General features: G+C 41.8%; 1 protein-coding gene across 12 annotated transcripts in view; it reads left to right on the top strand.

Annotated features, from left to right (window-relative positions):
* Positions 1–12,567, top strand: part of cacna1aa (calcium channel, voltage-dependent, P/Q type, alpha 1A subunit, a) — a 90,072-nt gene that overhangs the window by 60,529 nt on the left and 16,976 nt on the right. For all 12 annotated transcript variants that reach the window (XM_079641709.1, XM_079641705.1, XM_079641708.1 and 9 more), the window contains 8 exons: positions 2,865–2,981; positions 3,150–3,215; positions 3,884–3,981; positions 4,142–4,292; positions 4,830–4,957; positions 6,784–6,880; positions 11,474–11,588; positions 12,056–12,163. In XM_079641709.1, coding sequence (XP_079497835.1) covers positions 2,865–2,981; positions 3,150–3,215; positions 3,884–3,981; positions 4,142–4,292; positions 4,830–4,957; positions 6,784–6,880; positions 11,474–11,588; positions 12,056–12,163 — 880 coding nt within the window. The remainder of the gene's footprint in view (positions 1–2,864; positions 2,982–3,149; positions 3,216–3,883; positions 3,982–4,141; positions 4,293–4,829; positions 4,958–6,783; positions 6,881–11,473; positions 11,589–12,055; positions 12,164–12,567) is intronic.

The following is a 12,567-nucleotide window of genomic DNA, read 5'->3' as shown; positions in this document are numbered from 1 at the left end:
ACAGCCAATCAAATGATCAGATTGCATCTTAAGCTGGCCAGCCATATGTTAGTCATATAGTACACTTGAAGTGTTGAAGGTCTATGGGACTTCTGACTGTCCACAAACAATTCAAAAAGGATTGGTCTGATTAAAAACATTAGTGTTAGTTATATTATTGCTACACAGCACACTAAATTACTTTGACTGTGATATTTACATATTATCTTGGGTGATAAGTTTCATTATTATGTTATATAGTGACACCCATCATCAGCGCTAGTGTATCAAGAGTTTTAATTAACTATCACAGTTGTTGGCCGCCTGAGTTTGCTTTTATCACCTGAAAGCTATATATAGGTCACATGGAAACACAAACAAGGTAGCACAAGGCCATGCAACTCGTACTGTGTGTACTCGTACTGTGTGTACTTCTTAAGGTGTGTTCAGACAAAACATGAGGTGATGTATTTAGATGTTGTGTGATTGCTTACAAACTCAATGTGAGTTCAAATAGTCCCACTACACACTGCCTCCTACGAATAACCGCTCCTTTCCCATTCACTTCCATTCAAGCAAGTGGGTGTTAAAAATATTTTTGACCAAAGCAAAAAGATTCACACTTCTTGGGCTTTTTAAAAAAAATCCTAAATGTCCAAAAATGTGAAACGGACATGTTTGCTAGCTTATAGCTAATGTCTGAACTATTGGTATATTGTCTGTTTGGAACAAATAACCCGCAAGAATAGTACAGGATAAGAAATTACAAATAAGACATTTGCTTTTTGTTCTGTCTGAACACACATATTTTACAAGAGCTGCACCGACATTAACAAGCTCTTTGATCTGGAAACGTTACCTACCAGCTCTGTCTAAAGAAGAAAGGGATACCAATGATTCAAGCGCTCTTAAGACCTAAATTGATGGTTCGGCCAGATTCTAGTAAACATGCTCTAACTGGTTGGTTTTTATACTGGTTTACAGTCATGTTTATCTATTTAGAATCTTTACCTGCTGCCTCGATCCTTGGTATCCCTGCAATATGAATGTGTAAAATCTGCAGAGCGAAAAACCTGCTTCTGTGTTAACTTGTCTCTGTAATGACTGTCGATTTCTTTCTTGTTTTTATCTTTTTACATGCTTTCTTTATATCGTCCGCAAACTTAACGACGATCTACTGTAATCTACCTCGCCCCGCCCCCCTTCTCCCCCCAACACCTACTACTTCCTGCGATTCCATCCAATCAAAATGCACTATGAATCCTCTGTGTCCACCCATGACAACCGGCTTGGTCAATCTCTCTGGTTGTTCTTCGAACCAACCAAAAATCAAAAAATGTGCTGCTATAAACCATATGTCTGCAACATCTACATGTAGATGGTTTGTAATTTTTTGGAGATCTTATTTTACTGCATCTGTTACAACTGCATCCCAGCCAATGTGATAGCTTTGTGCATGATTTGCTCGAACCCCACCACAAAGAACCTTTAACTCTGAGTGAGCTCAACATGTGTCGGGTTTTTATTTGTTGCCAAGTTTTCTAATCTCTCTACCAGTCGCTGTATGGTTCATATCTTGTATTGTAATCCTAGCTTAGATCTACTGTTCATTTTGAAAAGCAAGCATTGTACAAAAAATAGAACAGATTGCTACATATATGCATCGGGATTAGCTATCTATTGTATGCGCACACACAGACGCACACACACAAACTCACACACACACACATGACAGTGACTGGGAGAGTGTTTCCAGTAACGACAGAGTGAATCCGAAGCAGAGAGAACAAGTGATGCATGCTGCCCCTCGCATGTCTCTGGCAATAATCCTTTATTCACACACACACACATACACACACACACACACACACACACACACACACACACACACACACACACACACACACACACACACTGAGCAATATAATCATAATACATGCATGTGCCTGCTGCCAGCCCCTTTTTAGCACTTCAAGTCTCACTTTAACTCACCTCTATTGCACATATTTTGTTCTCTACTCTGATACATGGTTGAAGAACTCTGTATTACACATTTCATTTAAATTAATGGTAATATTTTTTGTTTAAATTAAGTTTAATCGACACACAGAATCACAATTTGTAAGGCACATACTCATGCTGGTGAGACTGAATATATATTGACCTGATTTGGTCCTTCAACCACCCTTTCGCTCTTATTTGTCCGTGACATCACCACTGGTTTGTCACATGACTTCGGCAGCCATTCCTATTGGATGATTTTTCAGCTGCCTTTAGCTTTACCGGTTTGCCTTGTGTTAGTGCACACCTGCATGTTCTGGGCTTGCTTCATTTTAGAAATATTGCACATTTTGCCTTGAGAGAACTAGTGCATTTGGTTGTCTTTCCAAGGAAACGTCCTGATGTCCCTGCACTTTTAACCACTCACCATTCCTGCCACAACTACTACTACGTAACCCAATTGGATGACACTAGTTAGATTTGGATGATTTCCTTTCCCCTTGTGTTGTTTGGTTTGGTTTTGTCTAACTTAATGGATATGAAAAAGCTTGTTGGAGCCTTGCTGATTTGAGTTTGGTTTGCTTTGACTTGTTTGGCTCCTGATTCCTTTATTTGTTTGAATCTCCCTCAGTTTGGATTTGACTGTTTTTCCTCTCATTTGTTATGATTTGGTTGTATAAGGAAAATTGTTTGCGCACTTTGAACCAAAACTAACTCCTCTTTCCCTTTATTCCAACCCCGAATCCTTCCTATTCTCTTCTTCCCTCCTCTTCAACGTTTCTCTTCTTTACTTTCAATCCTAATTCTTTCCACACCCCCTTTCTCTATACCTCTTTCTCTTTCCTTCTCTCTTTCTCTCGGCTTATGTTGTGGCTATACTGTAGAATAATTTCATCAACCTAAGTTTCCTGAGGCTGTTCAGGGCAGCTCGTCTCATCAAGCTGCTGAGGCAGGGAGAAACCATTCGCATCCTGCTCTGGACCTTCGTTCAGTCCTTCAAGGTTTACACCCAATTACACAGCTCAACAAACATGCATTTGACAGAAATACACCTATACAACCTTTTGTTTATATACTTGAACAGTGCCTAGGTGCAATCTTGTATATTTTGCACACGGCACTATTATGTTTGAAGCATATACCTAACGGATAATGTGTCTCCCCCCCAGGCGCTGCCTTATGTCTGCCTCCTCATCGCCATGCTGTTCTTCATTTACGCCATCATTGGCATGCAGGTGGGTGAGAGCCTCAACCTAAAAAGCGTCTGTACTGCTTTGGGGATGCATTCAATATATATTTGAAAGTTAATAATGATTATGAAGAGGATGCCCCAAAGGAGAATGATGATAAGGATCCGGTGCATAACGAGAGGAGGAGGATCAGGATTATAGAAGCGGCGTGTTTTAGCGTGTTGGCGTATTAGGACCTGCTTTAAGCCCCTGTCACACTGTCCCGAAATTGACACCCGATGGACACACGATTAAGGAAATGTTCAAATTCGGCTCTGATCGTAAAAACATCGGGCCATTCGTGAGGGCATCTTCAGCCATCGTATGACCGCCGGTGGAGTTTCTCAGGCTCCGGCAGCAACTTCGTGACACGAGTTGACAGGAAGTTGTTGTTGCTATGGAAACAACATTACGGAAAAAACTTAATATCTTCTACATATAAAGACGTTTTGTTACTTTCGTTGCAGTTGTATGTCTTAAATGTAATGTAAATGTTGCCTTCGTGTGTGGTTCGGGGGCCATCTTCGTGCGAAATTCACAATTCCATATTCGTGTGTCCATCGGGTGTCAATTTTCGGGACAGTGTGACAGGGGCTTTAGTCTCAAACAAAGCCAGAGAGGTCACTAATGAGAAGTCTGGTTTTCAGTGTTGACAGTATGAATGTGTTCAACAGCTGTTTGGGAATATCGCTATTGATGAAGAAGGAGAGAGTGCCATCAACCCGCACAACAACTTCCAGACCTTCGTAATGGCTCTCATGCTGCTCTTCAGGTGCGTGTGTTTTGTGAATCTGTGCATACACACAGTGTTTAGTTTTTAGCATCTCGTAAGAAATTAAAGAGTGTTTTTGTAAAAATATCTGAAACCTGGGTGACTTTTTACTTCACTGTAATGTTGCATAAATCACAGAACCTTTTTTTGCGTCTGTTAGGAGTGCGACGGGGGAGGCGTGGCATGAGATCATGCTGTCGTGTCTGGGGAGCAAGGAATGCGACCCCCTGACAGGAAACCCAGAGCCAGAGTGTGGCAGCCAGTTTGCTTACCTCTACTTTGTCTCTTTCATCTTCTTCTGTTCATTCTTGGTGAGTCCATACTACATAAACCAACACACTCATCTGTCCCTTTTGTTATGATCCAGTAGTGCCATTTTAAAGGCATCAAACAACTCAATTACAGACTATAAGCCCATAGATCAGATGTTATATAAAGATAAATACATTAACATCTAGGGCTTTATGTTGACATTCAAATACTAATGTACACAAATCTTTTTTTGTGTTTGAATCCAGTATTTATGCACAGTAGCAGAAAGCGTAGGCTACACTTATATTATTAGTATTTATTTATACTATTCAATTTCATCGGTGGCTGTGTGATTGTAACCGACGTGTGTGTGATCCAAACGTTTGAAATGTCCAGAGTCCAAAAGTCAACATTTATTAAAAGAAAATAAATGTAATTATTTACAGATCTCACAACATATTTTAATGAAATATTCTTCTTTAATCCATATTCGTTGACATTAAGCCTTTCATATACAACATTTTCCTTTTTAAACATTCATTATTATCAGCCGTCAGATGCGATGTTGAACGTTCTGCTGGTGTGTTCATGTGTAGATGCTGAATCTGTTTGTCGCCGTCATCATGGACAACTTTGAGTACCTGACGCGAGATTCCTCCATTCTGGGACCTCACCACCTGGATGAGTATGTCAGGATATGGGCCGAGTATGACCCCGCTGCCTGGTGAGTGGGAACGTGCATGCACTCATGCTGCACATACACACACACACACAGAAGGTACACACAACAGAACTGTGGCAGTCCACGACACTGTAATTACACTCAATTAATTCTAACATTATTTAAAAAGTAAGAAAAAACGCTTTTTTCATAAACGTATCATATTTCTGGTTGTGCTTGCAACAGTTGTCGACATAAAACAGCACAGTACTTACTGTATGACCAGACATTATTTTATGTTTGCTTTAATATACTCGTTAACACAGTAAAATCAGCAACAACTTTTCAACAGTGGTTTAGATGTGTTTTGTTTTAAATTGTGTTAGACTGAAGCACAAGGTGTTTGAAATTATCTGGAAAAGAATAAACCACTAGTATGAACTAATAGGAATGTTCTAGTGAAAGAGCTGCAAGTGGGCTGTAACGGATCTGAGCATAACCTCATCAGGCATCTGGTTATCTCTCTCACGCCGTACAACCCCTCCTCCCTCCTCCTCCTCCTCCTCCTCCTCTTCTTCTTTTCTGTAAATATTCCCTGAAATATCTCCCACCCCGTACCAAATATATTTACCACTCCTGGAATCTGCATACGGTTTAAAAAAACAATGTGGCAATGTCTACACACAGCTGTCCAACTCTGTGGTCTAAATGTCTCCTGTAGACATGCTACGTTTCATGGTATCTGTATTCCAGTGCCTGTGTGTTTCCCCGACCTGTAGCCTGCACATAGACAGCTCTACAAAGTCTGAAAAGAGATGTGTTAGTAGGAATGTATAACATTATGTGTTCTATTCATGCTATTTTCAACCCAAACGTACTACATCTGACACGCTGCACAGGAATCAGAAGACAGGGAGCTAAGATACTTAACATTAAACACATAATATTAAGAGGGAGGAGATCTACACACCACAAGCAGCTATTAAGCGTTTAGCTGGTAACCAAGGACATGCTTTTCTACTCTGTTTGCAAATCTTTAATTACATTGTGCACACATCTAGACAGGGGTTTGACTGGAGGGACTAAAGCAAGGGCTGTCGAACTGAGGACGAGGAGTAAGAGAGAGAGAAACAGAATAAAGGAGGAAGATGGAAAAATGACCTTGAGTCATATCATGTACTCATGTCAGGCTGGAGTTACAAATGTGATGACTTTAGACAAATTCAAGAACACTCAAACTGTTCTTTAACATCAACAACGTGTGCCTTTTTGCCTTTTTAAATTCTTCATAACTTCCCCAAATCCCAAAGATTTGAAAAGTATATTATTGAAAAAGTTAAATATCCTTTAAAGCTATTTATTGCCAGCCGATCTGCAATTAAATAATCAGATTACTTTGTTTAACCCTATCAGACAGCATCAAATGAAGTCGCTGAAAGAAACCATGATGAACTGTTATTAAGTCACACGTGCCAGATAGAAAACAAAGTACAAAAACAAACAACAAAAACATGTTAGTGTACAAAATGTGCATGTGGAAAAATGGAAGAGAGCAGCAGCCATGTTTAGGACTTAGGACTACATCGTTTTTAAAATGTGCTATACACATAAAACCTGATTTGATTTGATTATTTGTGAGTTGTAAAACATCGAGGCTAAAAAGCCCATTTAACAAACGGTGGCATAAAGTGGAAAGCGGATAGTGTGTCGAGTTGGTAACTGTAGCATGCAGTCAGTTATTTACAGTCAACGTGTTGTAAAGTATTTCCAGATGCTGTGTTCTTGTCACTCTTGTGCTCTTCCTCCCAATGTTCTGTCTTCTCTCTCGCTGTCTGTGTGTTTTCTTTCCTGTGCGTGTGTTTCTTAACTCCCCTGTATTCTTCTTGCAGCGGGCGCATTCATTATAAGGACATGTACAGTTTATTGCGAGTTATCGACCCGCCTCTCGGCTTAGGAAAGAAATGCCCCCATAGGGTGGCCTGCAAGGTTTGACTTCTATTAAAACAAAATCTCTCAATCACACTTGCTAGCCACAGCATCCAGGAATGGAGTGAATGCCGCTTTATTTTGTATTATCATTTCAATTTAAAACTTCTTTTCCACCATTATCGACTTGCATTCTGAATTGCTGAGAGAATGTGCGGGACAATGCAGACACCCAGAGACGCATGTGGAATGCACCAAAAAAAAACAAATCCACCTTTTGAGCACATTTTGAAAACAAATCTTTCTTTTGTATATATTCTTTTTTGATTATGATTTTCTTTTTGCTTGGAGCCATGGCTATAATGTAGCAAGCTACGGTTGCTCACTGTAGTGTTGCATTGTTCTTGGTTTTTTGGGGGTTTGGGGAAAGACAGAAACTGCATTGACACCCCTTCCTCCTCCTCCTCCTCCCCTCTCTCCTGGTCCGAGCAGCAGCAGCACACACACACACACACACACACACACACACACACACACACACACACACACACACACACACACACACACACACACACACACACACACACACACACACACACACACACACACACACACACACACACACACACACACACACACACACACACACACACACACACACACACATATATGCCTTTGTCCTGCTTACACAGAGTTGTCTTCTGATACCTACAATTACTTCTCAAATTCCAATCCTCCTGTTGTTTCCCTCCCCTCTGTCCTTTACCCCCTCGGAGTAGCTCACACAGAAGCCTCACAGCCACAGCCGCTCCAAATCAGCCCAATAATCTTGTCTTTCTGTTGTTTATTTATTTTTACCTGGTCTTCCTCTAACTCTCTCTCTTTATCTCTGACTCTGCGCTTCAATCTCTCGCTGCATCTGATTTCTCTCCTCTTCTCTCTTTTCTAAATATCTCCATCTCTCCTTTTCTTTGTGCTCTTGTTAACGGGGTGATGGCTGATGATGCAGTGGCAGGATCAGTTGCAGGGAAATGTATGACATGCTGAGGCAAATGTGTCCTCCACTAGGCCTCGGGAAGAGGTGTCCAGCACGGGTGGCCTACAAGGTCAGAAAGGGGCCCCATCTTCACCCCCAGTCTCCTATGGGTGTTATTTTGGGGGGGGGGGGGCGGTCCAGAAAGGGGAGGGTGCCAGGGATTCAAGCGCTCAACGTGGTGTAACCTTTAGTGTCGTTGTTTTTCTTCAGTTCTGTTTCTGTTTCTTTTCGTGGAAAGTGGGGGTGGGCTGGTCGGTGTTGTGGCGTTGTGTGGTGGTGTGGGATTGGTGGGAGGAGGTAGCAAGATGGGGTTAGGGGTTAGGGTGGGTGGGGGGGTGTGTATCCACAGGAGGGGACGAAAAGAGGGACCTTCTCAGCTCGTTTGCACCGTGTACGACACACATTCACACGAACATCATGCACATTTTTTTGAAATAGTGTCATTATTCTTCAGGTAAAGTGATAGTAACATATGAATGCAGTTATTTGAAGAGTTGAGATATGAAATAGTTCGACCTTTCACACATGAATACACACACACACACAGAAACATGCGTGTGCAGCAGGGCTTGGAAGGTCCGCTAGACTTACGTCCTCTGACTCGTTCCGTCCTGTGGATGTGGCAGACAACCACGCACACATGCACACCAACACAGATTGAAGTCATATCCACCCACACACAGATATGTTCTCTTATTCCTAATGGTAGAGAGAGCAGAAGGGCTTGTCTCAGTGATGTGTTTCCCTCAGAGAGCCTTTGGTTGCCATACAGAAGCAGTTCTTTTTCTGTCACCCTTCATGTAGCAGCTCCAAGCCCCCAAGCAGCTCTTTTTCTATCTGCAAGTCCAATCTTCTCTTTGTCCTTTGGTTCTGTCGTCAATGCAGTTCTATTCTGTTTCCAGCCCCCCCTCATCTCTGCATATTGCTCCCCTCCCCACACATATACACTCCCTCACCTGCCTTCTGCATGGCCGATAACCACCAACCCAATGCACAAACCCCCGACTGTCATATAATCAGCTCTGACACAATTAATCTGACAGAAATATACAGACATATAACAACATATTTGCCTTCATGGTACCACATGTTCCTGTTACACCTCTTGTGATCAATGTGTCTCATGAAGCATCATTGGCAGATCACTGTGAGCCTCGGGGGGGGGGCAGCCGGCCAAACTGCCTGTAGGCACAGGAGATCACTCCATTGCGTCCATCGCTTTATCCACCTCCCTTCTTCTCCTGCAGGCCTGGGGCAAATAGTACTGACATAATATGACATTTAAAATGAATGGGGCTTAGATATGAGTATTTTCATGAGGTGGTTTCTAGTATTTAAATGGCCAATGCCCGATATTTAGAAGGTGGCCAATATTTATTACCAATTACGATTTTTTGACATTTACTTGATCAAGTAGAAATTGTTTAGTGTTTTTTCTAGCTTTACCCATTTTGTTTTGTAGAAGAGCAGATACATTTAAAAAGAATTGTCTTATTGCTGAACCATGAAGAAATTGTTATCAGGGGCTACACCGTCATTATTGCTGAGATGAGAGCCCCCTAGTGGCAGAACATTGCATATTTGAATGTATGTATACAAATACATCGGACAAATCTATGATCGAAAGAAATGTCCACAGGTAACTAAACTAAACAAATAAATACAAAAATATATGATTTTAATTTAATCAACAACAGTGAAATAGTACATACAATCTAAATGGCATTAATCTGCCCGTTTATTCAGTGTGTAATTGTACTAAAAATAATTATCCATCTCCACTTGATTACACTCAAAATGATATTATTTGCTCCAGGTTTTCGCACCTCTATCTCTATCTCTATCTCTTTCTCATGTCTTTATTTGATTACCCCAGCCTTACATTAGATGCTTTCTTCTTCTCCTCTTTTTTATTTGACCGACTATTCTCCCTAAAAGCCTCCTCCCTGAACTTAAAAGTAGACCCCTACTCCCCTCACCCAACAACCTAACATGCTCTCCATGCATGGTTTTGGCTTCCCTGATCTACAAATCCAACCCTCATTGCCATCTTTGTGTTGATTCCTTATTTCCCGTTGAACTTTCCCTGAGCCAATGAGAGAAATCCAAACCTTACTTTTGACCTTTCCCCCCAGTCCACAGAACAATGACCCATCCGCTCCACTGCTCTTAACCTTCAGCCTTCTCTGTCCTGAAGAGACACGCAGGGCCTTCAGGCAGGACCGCTTTCTTAGAGACACAGCCATCCAAGTGTGGTGATGTTTCTTTCTTTTTTCCTTTACATCGTTTTTGCTCTTGTCTCTTTTGGTCACATTTTCCTCTTTACACGCTCCAGCTCTTAACCTATTAACCTATTGATTTGTATTTCTCTATCATCTCTTTCCCTGAAGCTGTCCCTTTCAACTCTTTTCAAATCTATTTTCTGGCAGAAGCCATATTTCCTTTCACCTCATATACCTGGACTATGTTCACCTGAACAATCACCTGCATTTTAGCACCAAAACACCACTTCCATGGCGGCCATTTCTTTTGTTTCTTCTTCTTTCTGTTTCCACAGAATGCTGCTCTCTCTCACCTATTAACCCTCCAAGTCTGTGCCCATTTTTCACATTTTAGACATCAGATAATTAGCAATAGAGCGAGATGCTCTATTATTCCAGGTTAGCCCATCGTCTACAGATGTTCTTATTCCCTACAATAACTAGCCACTTTAAAACAACTCATTTTAATGTCGCCAACAGAGGATGCTTTCTGTGTACGGCTGCGCAGCTGCTTGTCCTGAGAGGCATATTGTGTATGCATCGCATGCCGCATGAGGGTGGGATATGCAAGAAAGCTTTGGGGGATAGAGTTTTTTTTTCTAAGTTTTGATGGATGGATTAAAGGAAAGGCATTACATCTGGGTGTGGGGGCAGGCATGATAAGCTGCATGTTGGGATGTCGCCGTCTTCTGTCACCAAACACCCGAACGTCAATCTGTCATATGTGACTTGCTGTGTGTCTGTGTTATAAATGATGAACCAACAAGACTTATACAAAATCAAACCAATAAACACAAAACAAAAGTGTGTTCCTTCTTAGATCGGCCCCTTGGTTGTTTTTGGTTTACTGGTTTGTCATTAGGTCTGTGTTGTTTTCACTGTGAACCTCCAAACCCCCCAGGAGGAGCTCTGGATGTTAGTAGCTGCTGCTCAGACTGTCCAGTATCCTCATTGAAGGCTCAACATCACCTGTTTAACCAACCTGTGAGGACTTGTGATTGTCAACAAATAGACTTAGAAGACCACTTACGAAATACATGAGTCAAGGGACCTATCATGACAAAAAACATATTTTATTAATCATCTTAGCACTCACAGGTTCGTCCATACGACAGAACAGATTGAATACTGTGAATTTCCTAAATGTGAATTGATGTCGCAGATGCACTGAATATCAAATAGACCTAATTGGACAGTGAGTCAGAGCTTGCTACAGATGCTATGCAAAGCTCCTTCAACCCTCCTTTACCACGACCCCTCCCCCTCCCCCACCTTTACACCTGGAGGTTCCACAAACACGCCGACCCGCTTACTTCCCCATTTTCTCACCACTCGCCCTGATTGGCTCTCCCACAGAGACTGCTCCGTATGGATCTGCCTGTTGCCGATGACAACACGGTGCACTTCAACTCCACTCTCATGGCCTTGATCCGCACGGCACTGGACATCAAGATCGCCAAGGGTGCAGAAGGTTTGGAGTCCCTCTTACCTCCTTCTACTTCAATTTCCACATGATTTCTTCTCCTTTTATCTTATTTTCCCCCAAAGTGCAGCACCGAACCCAGAAACCTCCCTGAAGCTTCACCTCCTGTATCTTAAGTACAGTGTGATTTTGATGGCGGTTTATACTGTATATATATATCTTATGTGAAATGATGAGGGTGGAATCAAGGTTTTTTCATAAAATATAGAATGACCTCTGATTAAATCATTACTATACTGGAAAAGAAATGCATAGGGGTTTTCATGACCTTACTAATACAAATATATATATTTTTTTTTCACGTTTGTATGTCCTCTCTTATACCTTTTTGTGTCAATATGGTTGTGTATGAATGGTTTGTGTGTGAATGCATACACATTTTTCCGTCCCAATTTCTACTGTGTGTACTTGTGCGTGTTTGTATGTGTGTTGCATGTTTGTTGAACTCTGCCTAGGTGGGGTTGACAAGCACCAGATGGACGCCGAGCTGAGGAAAGAGATGATGGCGATCTGGCCCAACCTCTCGCAGAAGACTCTAGATTTGCTGGTTACGCCGCACAAGTGTAAGTTGCAGAGTGTTGTGCAGGCGCAGCAATGTGGCATGGATGCAGCCACCCTGTGCCGCCCAGTGCTCCAACGATTATTCTCTTCACGCCACCTGAGGACCGCTTCTCTCAGTCAGTCTCTCTCACTGCTGCACCCTCTGATACAGCCGGCACATAACCCCACACATCCCCACCCATAAAACCTGAGATCTAGGAAGACATATAGTTAAGTGAACATGAATAACAACAAACAGGAGCTAACAATCGAACTAACTTACTAACGTAGAAAGCACAGGCTGGACGCAGAACTAGTTCACACACAACACCAAGGCTGCATTCACAACTAATAACGCAGTGCTACAAAAAACGCCAGTCCTCCTATTCTCTCAATCAGGGATTTTTTTATTATTAAGAAATCTAAA

This window comes from Notothenia rossii, assembly GCF_949606895.1.
Source record: "Notothenia rossii genome assembly, chromosome: 8".
In the NCBI taxonomy this organism is placed as follows: Eukaryota; Metazoa; Chordata; class Actinopteri; order Perciformes; family Nototheniidae; genus Notothenia; species Notothenia rossii.
The sequence above is the reverse complement of the archived record's forward strand: the minus strand, read 5'-3'. Positions and strand labels throughout refer to the sequence as shown.